The following is an 18527-nucleotide window of genomic DNA, read 5'->3' as shown; positions in this document are numbered from 1 at the left end:
GTTGCATGTATTATAACCTCAGAATATCACCCAGAAAGGTAGAGAAAACTGATGAGTCATTTTTTCCACAGGGATTTGAACATAGTATATTTTAGAGGGCAGTTTTCTGATTTAAAAACAAGTTGGTAATTACCAACTCTGTCTTGGATGTTCATAAAATGTTTAATGTACTTGTCCATCATTTTTAATCACACAACAAAACACACAAAAAGGTGATCAGAAATTTATCAAAGGTCATAGGTCACTTTCTGCTTTCATGTACATTGGGATAATCTGGAGTAATGTCATTGGCTTTGAGAGTTACTCCAGCTTTATACCACTGTAAACAAAATAAAGGTTTTTTTCTATGGTCACTGAGCTGGCTGAGATTTGTTTCCTAAAGTTTAGTAGTAAATAATTGACTTAGTAGTAAATATTCTGTACCCATGTGTGAAGGCTTGTACATTGTTCTACTGTTCCACTATCTAAAGCTTTCCTAAGCATCCTTAACCATTTCAGCTTCAGATGGGTCTGAATGAGAACAACTTTTCAGTAAACAAGCTACTCTATCAATATTCTCAAAGATCTTTTGTGCTTAGCTATTGCTCTGTTGTCTTTGCTTCTTCTGCTTTCCTGTCCTGTGTCACTGTAATATAGGGGTGGCTTGTGATGCAGGAAGGACATAGGAGGCTGGTGGGGGAAGCTGCTGCCTGACAGACTGCAAGATGTAGAATTTTTGCAGGACTGAGCATATAAGAAGTAAAGAAAGTTGTGTTGCTTTTACTATGAGAATCAAAGCAACAGGCCTGAGTGACAAGGTGCCTGGTTAATCTGGGATGATTTTGCTCAAATTCAGAATATTTTACACTATTAAGAATTTTCCATTTGCTTTGTAGATAAGGCCTCTTAAACTGGAACTGCATCTCTATCCTCCATGATGGGACAATGCTGCATAAGGGGAATGGACGAAGGCAGAGCTTGAACCAGCCATGCACTGAAGTGTGTGGTGTGCTTAACTTGAGCCAGTCCAACAAATGGTCTCTTGTCTCAATGATGACAAATCTTGTCAACAGCTGTGAGTTAGACCCAAGTCAGTAGAGGGTAAAGTGCTGCAGGGAATCAGTAGGTTTGTTGTTGTTTGGCGATTATCAACACTCCTTTCAGGATGCGATGGGGTTTCCATCATTCAATAGAATAATGGTTAGGCGGCTGTTTGAGAAAGTGGTGGTTGTCCTGTTACTGAGGACCCATTTTGTGGGTGTGAGAATTGAGTGTTGAGACAGTGACACAAGTCTGGCAACACTTAAGGTCCTCAGACTTGGTTGACTTCTTCCCTGTTTAGTTCTACACGTGCATACAGCACTAAGACTGTTGGGTTGGGGCGTGTTGGCCAAAGATCTCTTTCTGGATGTGACTCAGTGTCCATGCTGATTCGGTTAGATTTGTCAGCAAAAGCCTTTGAGGCCATTGACTGAGGAGTTGACGCACATACATTTACTGGCAGGAAGAAAACAAGCTTTTTCTTGTGCAGATCTGCTCTTGTCTCAGAGGGCAGTTTTGGGCAACTGCCATCACGAATTTCTGCTACAGGTTTCCACAAGATTTGGTCTTGTCCACCCTGCATGTACAACGTGCATATAAAATATTAGAGAGAGTGACGTGGAAAGGGGTGAGAGCCTGTTCCTTGTCTTTATTTCATCATCTTTATTGTTGAGACTATCCATTGTTTAGTCAAGAGCCCAGTTCAGCTGAGTAATAGCTAGTTTGACTGGCTCAAGTTAAAGGGCAGTGTTAATAAGCTGGGGTCTGAAGGCAATGTGGGATTCCCCCACATACACATACAGCTGATAGAATTTGCAATACACCGCTGTGCTGGATGACTCTGGTTGAGAGCTTAATAGAAAGTTGCAGCCTTTTTCTTGGGCTAGACTAGAGCTACTGCAATATCCACTTTAAGGGTGGATTATAACAGTTCAGTGTGTATCAGTGGTTCCCATTCTTTTCACTATCACTCCCCACAACCATTTGGAGATGTCCATCAAAGCCAGTTCTAGCCACTTTGTATGCTTTATTAAATAAAAATGGAAAGTGCAACATAGATTTTTGGACATCAATTAATAACATTATTGGAAGATATTTAATGTAAAAATAATTGATTGTAACTTTGCAATTTATTTAAAACTTATTTTCTATGATCATTTTGTTTTCACTGACCCCCTGCAATACCCTTGCAGACCCCCAGGGGTCCATAGATCCCAGGTTGGCCACCACTGGTGTATATGAAGGTTTTTTGGAAGGTATGAGAGGTAGCTGTGCTAGTCTGTGTCTTCAAAAACAAGAAGTGCTGTGGCACCTTATAGACTAACAGATATTTTGGAGCATAAGCTTTCGTGGGCAAAGACCTCCTTCAGCAGATTGCCCACAAAAGCTTATGCTCCAAAATATCTGTTAGTCTATAAGGTGCCACAGCACTTATTGTTTTTTGGAAAGTTCAGCTAGTGCATAATTTAGTGGTCCCTTGATTCAACAGGATCCCCCTCCGCTCCCCCAGGGAGCACATGTGGAGCATAAACTCTTTGGGGCAGAGGCTAATTTTTCAGGGTCTGTCTAAACAATGCCCTGCCAACTTCTGATTGACGCTTTACTGCAATACAAATTACTGTTACGTGTGCTCTGTGGTTTGCAAGTCTTGAGTGCTCTGACAATATAGAAAGCAGCCCTTTAAGTTCCAGCATATCATGGGTTACAAGGAAAGCCCAGATTCCCCACCTATTGTAGTGGGAACTTCCTGGGGGGGCGCGGTGGGGGGAGGAGTAGCCTCTCTCCTGGCTTGCTGAGTGCTGGGAAAGGCTCTGGTGGCTGTTACTTTGCCTGTGTTTTAATCTTCTGTGTTATTAATAAAGCTAGTCATGTGGAATGGGACCGGAACTACAGTTTGGGGCTTTATTTTCCCTTTCTCAGTCCACATTTCCCCCTACCAGCTTACAAAGATGTACAGAGAAAATAAATAGCTATTAAATCAACTCATACTGTTCAGTGTTCAAACACATGCTTGACTTATATATTTTGAATTCTTTTCCAATACAAGTTCTCTTCCATCTGAGATCCATGGAAATAATTTGTCCTCCACTGAAAACAAAGGGCGGAATAGACTGGATAAGTACACCAGAAGGAGAGAAAGGAGACATCTGCCAAATGTTCAGTGTCTCACAGGGAAAGATTGAAAATGTGTCCTGGGTTCAGTACCTGAAACAATGTTCTTCTCCAGCCTAAGAGCCACAGAGTCCCCTCTTGTCTCGATAGCGTTGCGTTACTTTGGTTTAATAACATGGCTGGTGTGTGGGAGAGGGAGGGAGAATTCCACACTAAAGCAGACAATGTACTGAGGCCAGTAGAATAACTAATGCATGAGAGCTATCGCACTCCAGAATCCTAGTGGAGACAAGGCAGAGGCAACTTTTACTAGGACATTTAGGCGAAGTCAGCCTGCAAGAGCTGCTGGGGTTCAGTTTGGCCTAATTACATTTGTAGTCAGCTAACACGGGGGTGAGCAAAGTTTTCATGTTGGGCCCCAATTGTCCCTGCAGTTAGCAGCCTCCTCCCTTCCCCCAACTTGCCTACTGTATTGACATCGACAGAAATCCGTTTATGTTCATATGCTGGGGGGATGACTTCGGCATGGGTAAGAAAATAAATGTAGAATGTAGTAGTGGGCATCCTTCAGTCTGCATAGACTATAGATCGCGCCCTTTAGGACAGAGTGACCAACGCTGCCGTCCTCAAGCAAGCTGGAATCCCAACCATGCACACCCTCCTCAGGCAGCGTTGGCTCTGCTGGCTTGGCCACGTCCACAGGATGAATGATGGAAGGATTCCAAAAGACATCCTGTATGGTGAGCTAGCCTCTGGCGAAAGACCTCCCAGACTCCCCCAGTTGCGCTACAAAGATGTCTGCAAGAGAGACCTCAGAGAGGTAGACATCGAGCTGGACAACTGGGAAGAACTAGCAGATGACCGCAGGGGTTACGCAAGGGCCTTCAGAAGGGCGAGTTGAAGATCAGACAGCTAGCAGAGGAGAAGCGAGTGCACAGAAAGCACACTAAGGACTTGCCAGACACCCACCACATCTGCAAGAGATGCAGCAAGGACTGTCACTCTCGTGTGGGTCTTCATAGTCACAGTAGATGCTGTAAATGAAGTCCTCAATTGAAACTATAAAGGGTGAAAAACTTCATTAAGTGGTATATGCATGTGAGTATATGTATGTAAAAACAGTAACATACTGCAACGTTTTTAATGAGATGGATGAGCCCAAGACCCCACCAGCCGATTGTGCTGTGCCCCCCCTTGTGAAATTTCATCCTGCCCCCCCCCCCACTTCGCCACACCCTTGAGCTAACACATGATCACTAGAATGAGGTAAAAATCCCAGTGAAGACAAGACAGTTTAAAATAGAAAAATGGTAGCACATTGGGATAAACTCTAGGGGGAGTATCTGGTTGACCTGTTGATCTGCTACTGCATGGTACCATTCAAGTATTTACTAACATGTGGTAAGAACACAGGTTTTTCTTAGTGAAGTCAAGATATGCCTTGGGGTGGGGAGATGTTTAACAGGTGTAAATAATTGTGGATCCATTGTAGTCTGTGGAGCTACGAGTGTTTATACAGGCTGCAGATTTGCACCCTGGTTTACTCATGTAGACCCCTGCACAATGGGCACAGAGCACCATCACTTTTGTGTGGTAGGAGTTTGCCATCTCTTTGCGTGGATGGAAATGAGCACACACAGTGCAGGGCAATGGACAGTTAAGCCAAAAGTCCATACATTTGAATTATGCTCTAAAAAATTTTGTTTGCACCCAGATACCACAGTCCGGACAAACCACTAAGGGACAGACAGCCTTGATAAACTTTTGCCCCGCTAAGATAGACTGACTTAGTGTAGAGATGCAGATGAATTTTGATTTGGAAGTTGTACAGATTTGTTTTGCAATTCTGACATAAACATAATGTTAATTATAGGTGGCAGTTTTAAAATTGTGGGCACTAAATTCACAAATTATTGAAAAAACTATAACTTGAAAATGTTGGCTTGATTCCCCTGCATGAATATTCTTTTTTTTTAAAAACCCTCTACTCTTTCTCTCTACCTGACGATATTTTATTAGAATTTGTTCGCAGGCTCTAAATGCTCTTTCCTGAAAGAATCTATGTAAAGGGAGAAAACAATACACATCCTGTACTCCACCTTCACAGGCCTCTAGCATTGGATGCCACCTTTTGTTTGCGAGAGTTTAAATTTCAAGTAAAATCCCTGCATTCTTTTGAAAAAAGGAAAGGGCCTCTCCCCTGCTTAGATTGTCAAATCCCAGACTAGGCCGAAATTGAATAGGGCAAGTCAGTGACCTCAGGCAGAAAGAATGTTGCTTATTTACGTAGGGCTTCTGCTATTTTAGCAGCAAACCTTTTCTTCTGAAAAGACAATGTACACTGTTTTGTGTTTATGGCCAAGTAAGGAGCTTGTGCATTTGAGATTTGCATCGTAATAGCCTAGTAATTTAATATACAGCATCCTTGAAAATAGCAATGTAAGACTCTCTGTTTTGTCTTAGTAAACTTTTTTTTTTAAAAGAGCTTTACAAAAGTTATCTGTAAAAGTATGCATGAGATACCACTGCTCACATGTTGAGTTTTGTTTTTACTTCTTCCTTTCTTAGACATCAGGACAGAACTCTAAAATATTTTGATGCCTCTTGATGCTTTGGGCGGGTGACATTCCTTCAGTCTGGAACCAGAAAAATGTGTCAGAGTGTATATACCAGGCATTTTTCCTGAAATAACTAAGATCCCTACAACCATTCTGGCCTATCAGAGAAGCCTGCAATTCCAAGTGTTTTTTAAAGTGTGTGCCGATCCGCTCAATGGATCGTAACCGTGAGGAACTGTTGTGTACACAAAGCACGCATTTAGGATCTGATCTTGCATTCCTTGAAGTCAGTGGGAGTCTTGATGTGAAAGGAATGCAGGATTGGGCCCCAAAACAGGGGAGTAACACTCTACACCAGATTTCTTTGAGAAGAAGAATACAGCACATCCACCGTAGCCACTTTTCAGTGCTTCAGATTTCAAATGGCTTAAGCCTGTGAAAAGTGGCTTCTGCCAACATGCAGCATCCCTTCAAAGGAATTTGGCACTGATTTTTTTTTTCCTTCCTGAAATAATTGAAAGTCCCAGAAATTCACTCGTCTCTGCACAAAGCCTGAGCAGTCAAGCTGGGCGGGGGGTGGGGGCGGCTGCTGCGGAGGGGGGAAGCAAAGGGAGAGGAAGGCAATGGAGAGCTGTAGGGGTACTGCGATTGCAGCGTAGGCTCTTTGCTAGGCTCACCCTGGCTGCTGGCCTTTTATGCCCCAGTATGGGTGGGTTCGTTGGTTTGTGACCCACTGGATTCTTTGTAAAACAGCACTCCAGTTGCTATAGGGTCTTGTGCAGGCCCTCTGCAAGGGGTCTGACTGTGCCTCCCAACCTTATCCAGCCATGTGAATACAAAAGGCCCCAAAGCAGGTTTATAGCTCCCCCACCAGCCCCACGGGATAAAACAGCCAGGCTTCCCATCTACAGAAAATCTCCACGGCAGATGTCCCCCCTCTAAGCCCTGAAGGAGGTATGTGCATGTGTAGGCCACAAAGCTACAGATGCACTTAAGGGAAGCTCAGAAAGATTTTGAACCTTGTTTTGTTTCCTTTTGGCAATTCTGTAATTTGCACAGAGAGAATTGATCTTTCTTTAAGACAGTAAAAGAAAGCAGGCCTCTTGGATGAGAGTCATCTGTTAAGTTTTATCCTAGATTTAGAGATGACAAACAAATCCCTTAATATTACTGCATTTGTTAAGCTGTTTAATATTCAGTGTTGCCAACTACTATGTTTTTATTGCATGCTTGTGATGTTTGGAGCTTTTCATAAGGCTGCAGCTCTTGCGGTTACCTTGCTTCCTTTTTTAAAGTAACTGCCTAGCCCACATGGGTGCAGAGAGTATATTGAAAATGTGATTCATACTTGAAGGTGAACAAAAAAAGCCAAAGTTTGTCATTTTTGTTGTTTCTAAAAGTCTCATGTTTTTAAGCCAATGATTTTGAGGTTTGACTCGTGATATTGATTTGACAGGACTGTATTTTTATATAGTGCCGTAGGAATGGATGATGCCTTATATGGGAAAGGTCGTCCCTCTGTCCCAAAGCTCATCATCTAAGGCCCTGCTCCTGGCACTCATGCTAAGCCCATATGCTGTTCTGACACTGTGTAGGAGTAAAGGAGAGACAAAGGATGGGGGAAGAATTTCCCGGGCACCAGAGGCAGCACAGGACCAATTTACTGTTCTCCCACGATGGCCCCAGCATGGTAGGCAGAGCAGAAAGAAGCTTGTTTGTAAGTGCTCAAAGTTTCAGGGGGTCCTGTGCTGCAGAGATAAGGCTGTTTGTAAGTTAGAGCAGCCCTAACTTGAGCCACTGGGGTGCAAAGGTTGGCATCTTCTTCTGGGAGAGGCAGCAAAAAATTCCCCAAGGTTAGAGGGGAAAATGTTAATAGAACTTTAAAAGTAGCACATATGCAGAGGCCAAATTAGTCAGTTAACAGAACTCCAGAGCTTTGCTTCCCTCTTTTGGGTCGGATGCAATATAGCTCTTTATCTACTGTGCAAATTAGCTGTGTGCCTATATTTACATGTCAGGTTAGCATGCACACTTCCAACATCACCAAATGCAGATGCTAGTCTGAGACCAATAATGATGCTGTCCTAACATCATTCATTACGAAGATGACATCTTAACCTGTTAACCAGCAACTGGATCCAATTGCTCAATAAAACAAATATGTACAATTCATTAATCAGTTGAGCATGAGAAACCAGGAATTAGTGTGGCTGGGAAGCCTGGTGAGTCATGAATCAGAACTCTTAGTGGCTGTATCTCTCAAAGAGGTGCAGTCATTCCATGTCTAGTGAAATGTCAATTATAAAATGAAATTAACAATGGAAAGGATGCCAACTAAAAATGCATCATTGCATCTTCTGTCAGCTCTCCAAAGGAGTCGGTCATAACAGAACATTGTGGTTATAGTTAAGCTTTCCTTGCAGGGACTCCTGCAGTTTATGGGTGCAGTTTCCAAAGTGCTCAGCTATTCACTTCCGTGGAACCAGACTTGGGCTAATGTTGAATGCACTGAAAAATCCCACTTGGTATTTCTAAGGTTGTTAGCAGCAATGGGGCATTGCAGCTGTTCCAACAGAGAAGCCACAACTCTCCCTTGCATGTGTCTCTGTCCTGTCACTTGTTGCTGAGAGTGCAGATGCTGTCTGGATGTCAAAGGCAATGCATGATGCCCTCTTCTGGAGAAATAGTATTAGAACTTCAGATTCAGGAAGTTCTCTACCAGCTCTGTGCACATAGACCCAGATCAGAAAATTCCTTATATTGTATTTGCAGACAACAGGAATGGCAGGTAACTATTTCCCTTTCTGCATAACAGTCCAGGTGGGTAACCTCCAAAAATGGACACTTATCAGATTTTCTTCCAAATGGACAGAAACTCAGAGGTATATCCTGTGTTCACAGAGGGCTGATGTTTAGACACACGACATTACCATTGCTTTGAAAGGTTGGTGTGTTCTTAAGCAACATTAGTCAGGCAAACAATTCAGGCATCTCATATATTCCCTCATAGCATGACGCTAGTCAGTTATTCTAATTCTCAAAGTGAGCATGTTTTTACTTATGAAAGAGATTTATACAATTTATAATAATACTTCACACTTTAGTGTCAAAGCCTTCTACAGCTAGTAATTAGGCCCAGTAACAACCCTGTGACCCAGGGAGCTATTCCCATTGCCATGTCGCAGAAGGAGCGGTCAAAAAGCTGGACCATATTCTGATTTCAGTTACATCCACGCCCATGTAACTGAGATCTGAACCTGCCCCACTAAGGGCATGTCTGCACTTACAAGTGTACAGTGACACATCCAGCAGTGCTGCTGTATAAGACCACTTGGATAGTCCTGTTGTACCAATGGAAGAGAGTGCACTCCTCAATGTAACAAAGCCAGCTCAAAGAGCAGCAGTAGTTGTGCACACATGATTACACCAGCAAATCTCCTGCCACTTGGGAATGTGGAGTTTTTTTCACATCCTCGAGCAACAAAAGTTTTTTTTGGATACAAGTGCTAGTGTAGACATAGCCCAAGAGTTTGTGACTCGCGAGAGACAATTTGACATCTACACTGAACAACTAACACATTGCTAATAACAGCTTTCCTTTTCCTAAATGGCACTGGAAAATGCTTTAGATACTGTTATAAAAGGGACTGGACAGTTTTCAGCACAGTTACAAGAAGCTTCATTGAGACCTACTGGAACCAGGTCTCAATCATATTTTGCTTCATTAGGTGTAGGTCCTGCTTTCTGTAACAGTATGAAAAATAATGTCCTACATCTGAACAGTTTACTGTTGTAAACACCGGTTGAGGTGCGTGAAGGGCAGGAGGGAGCAGGGCTAGCGTCAACAATGAATGATCCTACTAGGGAGTCTCCTTGGGCAAGTCTACATTACAAGTGAATGTGTGGTTTTTTTATCATGGGTAGGCAATAGATACACTCACTGAAATCCACTTAGGACAGGTAACAGTGGTAAGGGAGATTGGTGATGCAGGCTTCAGCACCTGCGAGCAGTGAGACTGCATATCCAGGCCCCTTGGTAGCTTGTATTCTGCACTAAAGCCCATGCCACAACGTCTTTCCTGCTTTTCTTACCCATGCTGGCTAGTTTAAAGCTAACACAGCCGTGCCTACCTGTGCTACAAAGAGGCAGTGTCCCAGGCTGACCTGCTGCTCTTCTAGGACTGGGCAGGTGTGAAAACTGAGTCACTTCCTCTGTGCTGCTGAAAACTGGTCGGACAAGGTGGATGTGCCAGGCAGGGTCTGTCCCGCTAAAACCACAAAAGGAGGAAGGAAGCAATGTACTTATGAAATACAACAACAGTGAAGGGTCAGAGAGGTGGCCATGTTAGTCTGTCTGCCGAAACAACAAGAAGTCCTGTGGCACCTTATAGATGAACAGATTTTTTTGAAGCATAAGCTTTCGTGGGCAAAGACCCACTTCATCAGATGCATGTTGTTCCAACAGTAGTGATGCAACAAAAAGTCCTATAAAGAGCTAAGGACTCCAGGCTAGGCCATTTATTAGGACTGATGCATGTGGCTGATTTTGTCAGTCTGACTCTTGCAGTGCAGCTACAATCACTGGGAAAACCAACAGAAGCCTGCAGTGGAATACACCAATATGGTCGTTATGTGGAGAAACTGAGCGGCTGTTTTTGGCCCCATAATTAAACTCTAGGTGTTGACTCTTACTCTGGCTGTCTAAGTGGTATCTTTAATATTTTCTCAGACATGTAGGAGCTGGTCAACAACAGTAAATGGTTTGCAGCTTAGTTGTACCAAACTCACTTATCAGTGCAGTGAATGGAATGCATGTCGTGGCTCATTTTGCTAAAATGCACTATGTAGAGACCAAAGTGTTACAGCAATTTGTAGTATTTAAATGATAGTTTATGAACAAGAAGTTAGCTGTTGCATTATCCTAGACCAAATTAATTCCCCCTAGGTAAAAGCCTCTTTAGGCTTATTAATTATTAAGAATGCTGATTACCAAGAGGGGAAGCATCATGTCTTGATAGGCGAGCTTAAGAAAGTCTCTGTGTTGCTCTGTGCCTCAGTTTCCCCACCTGTACAATGGGAATTACTGTTCACTTTGATTTGTAAAGCACTGGGAGTTCTAGGGGACAAGATGTGGTATAAAAGTCTGGGTTAAAATCATGTTTAGAAATAGACACTTTATATTATATCAGCTGAGTGGAAGGGGACTTGGAGGCAGATGTTTTTGTGGCCATATGGAATGGTAACTTCTGAGAGCAGCGTCTGATCAGGCCGCAGGAATCTGCATTCTGTAGGGATGGTGAAAATGGCTATCCAGTGGCAAGCTGCTAAGGATACAGTTCTCTTGTACTCTGATTCACTGGAGCTGTTTTGTTTTCACAGTAGAATTTTGGTTCTGTTTGCTCTGAGCTATATCATGCTCCCTCCTTTGCAGTCCTGGAGAGTCCTAGCCCAGTGGCATGCTTCAGTTGTCCTTTGCTGCAGAAGGAGTTGAGGGATGCTGTGGGGACTCCCAGGGAGTTTTACTCAGCAGGGCTCCCTGTGTCCTGGGATGCAAAGCAATTGAGAGCACAGGGCAGGGCCTGTGGATCAGCAGCAACTTGGACATACAGCCGTTCTCCCTGACACCATTTGGGCTCTGCATCATGAGTCTGCCATGGCTGTCCTGGCCTAGGGGGAGGGTTAGAGTCCAGGATTTGGCCCTTACTGGCCTGGCCTGCAGGTCACAGTCAGTGGGGGTAGGGAGGTGAGAAACAGAGAATTACAATTTGAAATAGCGATGTGAGTTTTCTGCACAGACTTACCGGTTGATGTCCTTGTGTGTAACAGGAATGTTACTTAGACAAGCAGAAGCCATAATGAGGTCGCTCTATTCCTACCATCTGTCAGCATGCTCAGCAACAGGTACTTTGCCTGCCAGCGCTGAATCAGAGGGGGTACCCAGCTACATCAGTCTTTCATAAACCACGCAGCAGCTCATTTATTTATTTATTTTTTTTGGAGTGAGCACTGGGACTACCACTTGACTCTGACCTGGCTAACACAGTTTGGGCCAACATCAGCAGCATTTGGGTTTTCTCCTCTCCTTCTAGATCCTTTGTAACCTACTCCCTGCCAGTCCCCCCCCCCCATCCCATCTTCCCAGTGACTTCAGATGAGCATGTTTCCCGCTTCTGTGCTCACAGTGGGTACTAGTCGTCAACAATCTGGCACAGGCCGCATGTGTTTAGCGGCAAGGCGGAGGACTGGAACAAACACTTCAGGAGACCCACGGAAACCAGACTTTGATGTTGCCTTGATCCCTGTGGCTCATGTGATGAAGGGATAATACTGGGTGTGGAGGGATGCAGTGTATGAGGGGGACAGGAGCTTTACTGGCTGATTAACAATGCAAGTGAAACAGACTTTCATGGTACCTCAAAAATCAGCATTTTTTGTCACGCTATGTGTGGTTTTGGAAGCAGGGGAGGGGATAAGACGTAACTTGTGCCGCCTTCTTCACCGAGGTCAGGCTGAGCGCAGCAGGGCTCCAGTGAAAAATTGTCAGAGGTGGTAGGAGAGAAGGAGTTGATCAGAAAGGAGCACGGCAGCTGCTCACGTAGTGCTGTGTCCTGTCAGCACAGGTTTGTGAGCCATTTACAGGGGATGAGATGAGATACGGCTGGTCTGTGATTGGCTGGGATCCTTGCCTTGGCGTATGGCAACACGTCTCCTTTACACAAAGCAAGCAGGTGCACTTTGGCCTGAAGGAGTTTGTGGGGCTGGTTACAGGTGACTGGAGCCTGTGTGTTTGCAGTGATGTGGGTCTTTTGTCTCTGGAGGGTGAATGCACTTGAACCGTTGAATTTTTGAGTGGGCTGTTGAACAGTCAACTGGACTGGGGATGCTGCCCTGAAGGAAGAAGAGGGGAGCACCAGATGGGCTGAAGAGGGCTCAGTGGGAGGAGAGGGAGCTGGGTCCAGCTGCTGGAGCACAGCAGTTATGGCTGTGCCTTGGATTCTCGGGGTGGGGCTAGGAAGCAGGTTGGGGGGAAATGCAGGGCTCTGGGCAGTGAGCAGGTTGTGCAGGGACAAGTCCTCTAGGAGGCAGCACAGTGGAGAGGCAGGTTGGAGAGTTAGAGCAGCTGAGCCAGGATGACATGGAGACAGCAAGGATCACAGAGTGGAGTGATCTAAGAGGTTACACAGGGAGAGGAGGGGAGCAGTGGCACTAGGATCAGACTCTTACGAGGTGGCATGTTAACTACTTGCATAGCATGCAATCACTGAAGAGTTACATTTCAGAGAGACACAAGGGGAGCTAACCAGCAGGTAAGACTGGTCTAAAGAGCCTATGGCTGTAACACGGAATAACGGTCTTTGTCCTCACTGTGGTAGTCTTCCAGAGTGCTTCCTGCCTGTTCCCAAATGCCACCGCGGTATGTCTGCTGCAGGTTGCATTTTGAGTGAGAATCCTTAGGACCCAGTTCACATTGTGCCTTCCAATGACTTTGGACAATTTGGTTCTCCCCCATGCACAGTGAGTGACGAGAGCCTCCCTGTTTTGTGCATGCGAGCGGAATCGGGTGCAGTGACAGCATGCAGTTTAACACGTGTCCCTTTGAAAAATTGGCCCTTAATGCTCCTGCCAATGGTCCTGTTAGGAGCTGTCTCCTGATGAGTAAGCAGCCTGAAGATTCATAAGTCAGCCAGATTGGGCAGTGACTTTGTTTCCATGATCTGACCTATTTTACAGAAGGGAGTTTAGCGGGAGTATCCACCTACCAGTAGCCCTGAGAGGCAGCAGCTTGTGAGAACTACACTTCAGCAGTCTGTGCGGAGAGGAAAGGTTTCCCCTGGCTATGCCAGTAAACCTCCAGCCAGCCCCATACAGCATGTTATTACCCAAAAGTGTCAGCTCAGGTCCCCATGTGTCTGTGTCACATATCGTTTCCCAGGGTCAGGGGACAGTTGCAGTCTAACAGACATTTTCAAACATTTTAAAATGAATCCTATGTTCCTCTTTGTTTCAGTGCATTCTGCTAGCTGGCTCTCCAGTGAACAGCCCTCAGGCTTTAAACACATGGAGGCTGGTAGCCCAGTGTTTATGGTGAAGGGCCTCATCCAGTGCTCCCTGCAGGCTGGGCGCTTAAGCGGCCACCCAGGAGAACGGGTCAGATGCCTCCCAGCTTTTGAGCAGAGCGCTCACAGCTAGCAGCATGGATGGAAAAAATTAGAGGGAACACTTCTTTTTCTGGATCTGTGAAAATTCAAGCTCGTTCCTTTTGGAGCTGCGGGGAGGGAGTGGATTGTGCATATTTTACATAATAAAAGCAGCTTTCTATATACGTAGTTAGTGTATTCAAAGAGTGCCATCTGATGGCATGTAAGCATTGGGAACCTTGCATTCATAGGTCTCTGTGGGTGATTGTGTGTTGCAAATGGCTTCTTGTGTGTGGCCCTTAACGGGATGTATTGCCATCTCTTTGCTCAAGCTGCTGCCCCTTAATGTTTTGATGGGCACACCAGAATGGGTTATAGCTTGGGCCAGGTAAATTCTTGGTGGTGAACAAAGTTCAGTGGAGATGAGATGAGTTACACCAGAAAACGTTTGGCTGTTTTAGCCTGATTCTGTTCTTATGCACACTGGTTTTTCCCAATAAATTAATTCCTGATTTACACCAATGTAAGAGAGAGTAGACTCAATCTTTGTGTCTGGTTGGATGTGGGGATTGAGTTCCCATTTGTTGGAATTAACCTGAAGGTTATCTGGAGCTTGTCATATATTTTGAACTGTAAAGATGTTCAGAGTTTGTATGATGAACACATGTTATATACAGTAAGGTCGTGACATTCACAAGTGTGACATTCTCAAATTCAGCCGCTGCTTCCCCAAGGCTCTGGGGCTGGAGCGCTGGCAGTCACTGCTTCTCTGGGGCTCCGAGCAGGGAATGCTGGCTGCTGCTGCTTCCTTGGGGCCCGGAGCACCAGCAGCAGCTGCTTCTCCGGGGCCCCCATATTTGTGAAAATCAACATTCACGAGGGTTCTGAACACGGAACCCTCGTGAATGTTGTGAACCTACTGTATACAGTTAAACTGCTACTCAGAATATAGTAAGCCCTAAAAGGCAATAACGAAGGTCTGTGCATATTGCCGGGTTAAAGTGCTTGCAGGTGGTGTTAAAATGTTCTCAATTTACAATTTAGGAATAGTTAAGATGCTTTTGTTTCTAATTTCTTATACTGGGATCTGAAGGTTACGCTGGGTTCTGTGACCAGTAATAAAGATCCTGCAGTTAGAAGTTAGCTGCAAATTTTGTTGGTGGTGATCAGCTCAGACACCTCACTTAACCTTGTAGTTACGTTTCTGAAAAATGCTACTTCAAGTGAAACAGTTCTAAGTGAAGCCAATTTCCCCATAAGAATTAATATAAATGGGGGAGTTAAGGTTCCATGGAATTTTTTTTGCCAGACAAAAGATGTAAGTACAAGTTTTAAATAATTTTAAACGAAGTATTTAATACTGAATTCAGTGATAAGCTTTTGTGGGACAGACCCACTTCTTAAGATCATTTTGTTAGTCTTTAAAGTGCTACATTTCTGCTGCTTTGTTTTGCTGGAGTACAGACTTAACACGGCTACGTCTCTGCTACTATTCGCTATTTAATACTGTATTCGCCAGTAAGGATTATGAAGTCTGGTTGAGGCACGGACGTAGTGGGGGAGGGCACAGGGGCTTGCCCTGCTCCACTTCCCTGGTGCTTCTGCCAGGAAGTGGGGTCACAGCATGGGGGTCGCCCCACTCCACCCACCTGGAAGGCTAGACAAGCAGAGTGCGGTAAACCCCTGACCCTGCTCCTCATCCGGAAGGCCAGGCAAGCCAATCAACCTTATAATGGAACTGTGCACATCTTTAAATGAGTGTGTTCTCTTGTAGATCAGCAGCCAACTAATGAAACTGTCTTAACCCGGGTGACTTTGAGGAGTGACTGTACAATCCAATTCACTCTGTTATATGTTTTGGCACCAGTGTGGTAACAGGAGCAAATATGATGGCTTCCATCTTGGCTGACACAGCACGGACTGAACCTAGAAATTTCACTAAACTGTAGTAGCTCTTACTTTTAGGTTTAAAGAGCCCAAGTCTCAAGTTGGTCTCTATCAACTCGACCTCTGTGGATGGGCACAGCAAGGGTCCCAGAACATACACCCACCAGTGGGTGATGCAAGCAGGAGTTTCGTCAGCCTCATTAGCAGATACAGTTGCGTCTGTGGATGTTATATAAGAACATGAGATTTATTTCATGCTTTTTGGCCCATACCTGTTCTTTAGGAAAAAGAGCACTCAAGCCATGTGACCCTCGATTTGTTTGTAGGGTGCCTACCACAGTGGTACCGCAATCTCTGCTGAGTACTGGCTGTTATCCGACTATAAATATTAACTAACAATGCAAACTAGTGTGAAAAGTACAGGCGGGGGGAATGGCCCTGCAGTCAAATGTTAAGCGTATCATTCTGGATGGTGCCCAGTGCATCATCTGTTTCAAAAAATTCCTCTTGGAGACTCTCAATATGGAAATGGACTACAAGACTGACAGTAAAATATTTTTAACAGGGAGAAGACTGCGAGGAAAAGCCTTCTACAATGTCAATGGTAAAGTGTACTGTGAAGAAGACTTCCTAGTAAGTAAGATTTCAGGCCTTTCTTCTTTGCTTGTGTTTAAAGTTTCTTTTGTGCTGGCTGATGTCGCCTCAGACCAGTTAGTCTTTGAGCCTCTCCCTGCACCTACTGAAGACAGCAGGAGTTTTGCTATTGACTTCAGTGGCAGTGGGATTGGGCGTGTAAGTCTGAAGTTGTAGCCACAGAACAAAGTACATAAATCTCACAGTATAAATTATAAGCGTAAACACTGGAGCTGTTCAAGCTTTGGGTTTGAATTGCAGCTGCAGAGCTTGCCAAGCCTGAGCTCAAACATCTGGGGAATACCAATCATAACAAGAGGGTAGACTTGTTTGACTGCTGCGTGTCATCGCTGTGCACAGTGTTGCTTTGTTAAAGGTATAGTACTAATCGCTATTCTGCTACGAACTGTGTGGAGCTACAGTGTGGCTTCCTGGATACCGTTAGCTGTGGAGGTGCAACTTGTTTTTTCTCAACACACCTCGTGATTTTTGCAACTGCTCTGCGCTGTTATGGGCAGATTCATGAAAAGAAAAGTGGAGAATGCTGCCGAGTCAGGTTCCAAAAAGAAAATCAGCCATTATGTAGGAGACATTGTATAAGTAATTCGAACAGGAAGAAAATTATTGATTAAATGACAGTTGCTCTCTGCATCATCAAGATTAGGTTTAGATGATGTTTGGGAGCTGAAATCGGAGAGGATCGTCACAAAAAATCAATATTTTGAATTTACAGCATCTGGCCTCCCTAGTTATTGAAATAGCAGCATCCTTTTGGAGGTTCAGTGTCTGAGATTACTCCCATTCCATATGTAATGAGAGACCATTGATGCCATCTTCACATAACATTAGACATAGTTTATCTCTCACCAAAAGCTTTAGCTGGCTGTTCCAGGTCTTCTCACATCAATGCAACTCATAAATGTAAAGAAATCTCTAGTGTGGGAATCGTAACTACCTTCGTGCGCACATACATCCCTAAACCCATCCTACCTGTCACCACAATTAGAAACGGCTGAGGAAAGGTAACTGTTTTGCAAAATTTGAAAAAATGAACCTCTTTGTCCATTTCTTTTGAAATTTTGAGTGGGAACGTTCCATCTTCTCTCACTGTTTTGATTCCCTATCCCCTCTGTTTCAGTTTGACGGGTGGAGCAGGGGTAGTGGGATTTTTACCACCAAAACAAGACATTTCAATATTTTTCAAAAATATATACAGAATTCTTTTGTTTTGAATTGGTCAAAAACAGGAAGTTCCAGAGAAATCTAAACGCTTGTGAATATACTGACTTGTTTTGAAAAACACCATATTTCAACTAATTCTGGTTGAATAATGTTAAACTCTTCTGATAAAAGCTACTTCTCTTGCAGTCGAAATACTTGCTTATTCAAATGGAAAAGTGTGCCTTATATCAGGGGTCTGCTGCTCTGGAGCCCCATGTGGCTCTTTAAGGAGCCACTTGCAGCTCCAAGTACAGCCGCTGTTGATTCCTTATGGCTCAGAAGGCTGCTGCTGCTTAAGCAAAAACAATAAATTTAGTTGCCCACTGGTAAACCAACTGAATTTAGGGTTTTTTGTCTTGGTTTTTGTTTTGTTTTTTTAAACCAGCAGCAGCCTCTGGAGCTGCCAAGCAGTCAGCTGTGGCAGGGAGCCCTAGAGAATAAAGCTGCAGCAGGGCAGGGAGCCATAGAAGAGAAAGGGGGCAGGGCAGGGAACCACCCATGCTGCATGTGGGGGAAGTGCTAAGCTCACAGGAGTGCTGGAGGGGAGGGGCAGCTAAGCCTGTCCCTGGGGGAGCTGCACAGCTCTGCTGAGGAGGAGGCAGTGGGGGAGGCAGCTTCTGTGCAGGAGCTGCCTGCACTGAGGCGAGTTAATCCTGGGGATGGGGGGGTGTGGTTTGGGACTGAAGAGCTAAACCTGGGGATGGGGGGAATGGGTTTGAGGCAGAGAAGGCTTAAGCCTGGGGATAGGAGGTGAGTTTGGGGGCTGAGATGGGTTAAGCCTGGTGATGTGGGGAACAACTTTATAGCTGGTACAAATCAGTGTGTTTCAGCTATTGGTGGTAAGTGTGGTTTGGCATTATTTATTAAGGACTGTCTCATATTCACATGCATTGTAGCTCTTGAAGTGTTGATTTTGTAACTGAATTGGAAAAAATGGTGGTTCTTGCTATTTTGGTTG

At 44.5% G+C, this 18527-nt stretch overlaps 1 protein-coding gene across 4 annotated transcripts in view; it reads left to right on the top strand.

Annotated features, from left to right (window-relative positions):
• The window catches only part of WTIP (WT1 interacting protein), a 123387-nt gene that overhangs the window by 63783 nt on the left and 41077 nt on the right, over positions 1–18527 (top strand). For 2 of the 4 annotated variants that reach the window (XM_075009009.1, XM_075009011.1), the window contains exon 3: positions 16281–16348. In XM_075009009.1, coding sequence (XP_074865110.1) covers positions 16281–16348 — 68 coding nt within the window. Of the gene's footprint in view, positions 1–16280; positions 16353–18527 lie in introns of those variants that run through there. The other 2 variants (XR_012647501.1, XM_075009012.1) reach the window with 2 other exon arrangements.

The sequence above is a fragment of the Carettochelys insculpta genome, chromosome 14 (genome assembly GCF_033958435.1).
Source record: "Carettochelys insculpta isolate YL-2023 chromosome 14, ASM3395843v1, whole genome shotgun sequence".
NCBI lineage: Eukaryota > Metazoa > Chordata > Testudines > Carettochelyidae > Carettochelys > Carettochelys insculpta.
Note: the sequence above shows the minus strand (reverse complement) of the source record. Positions and strands in the feature narration are given on the sequence as shown.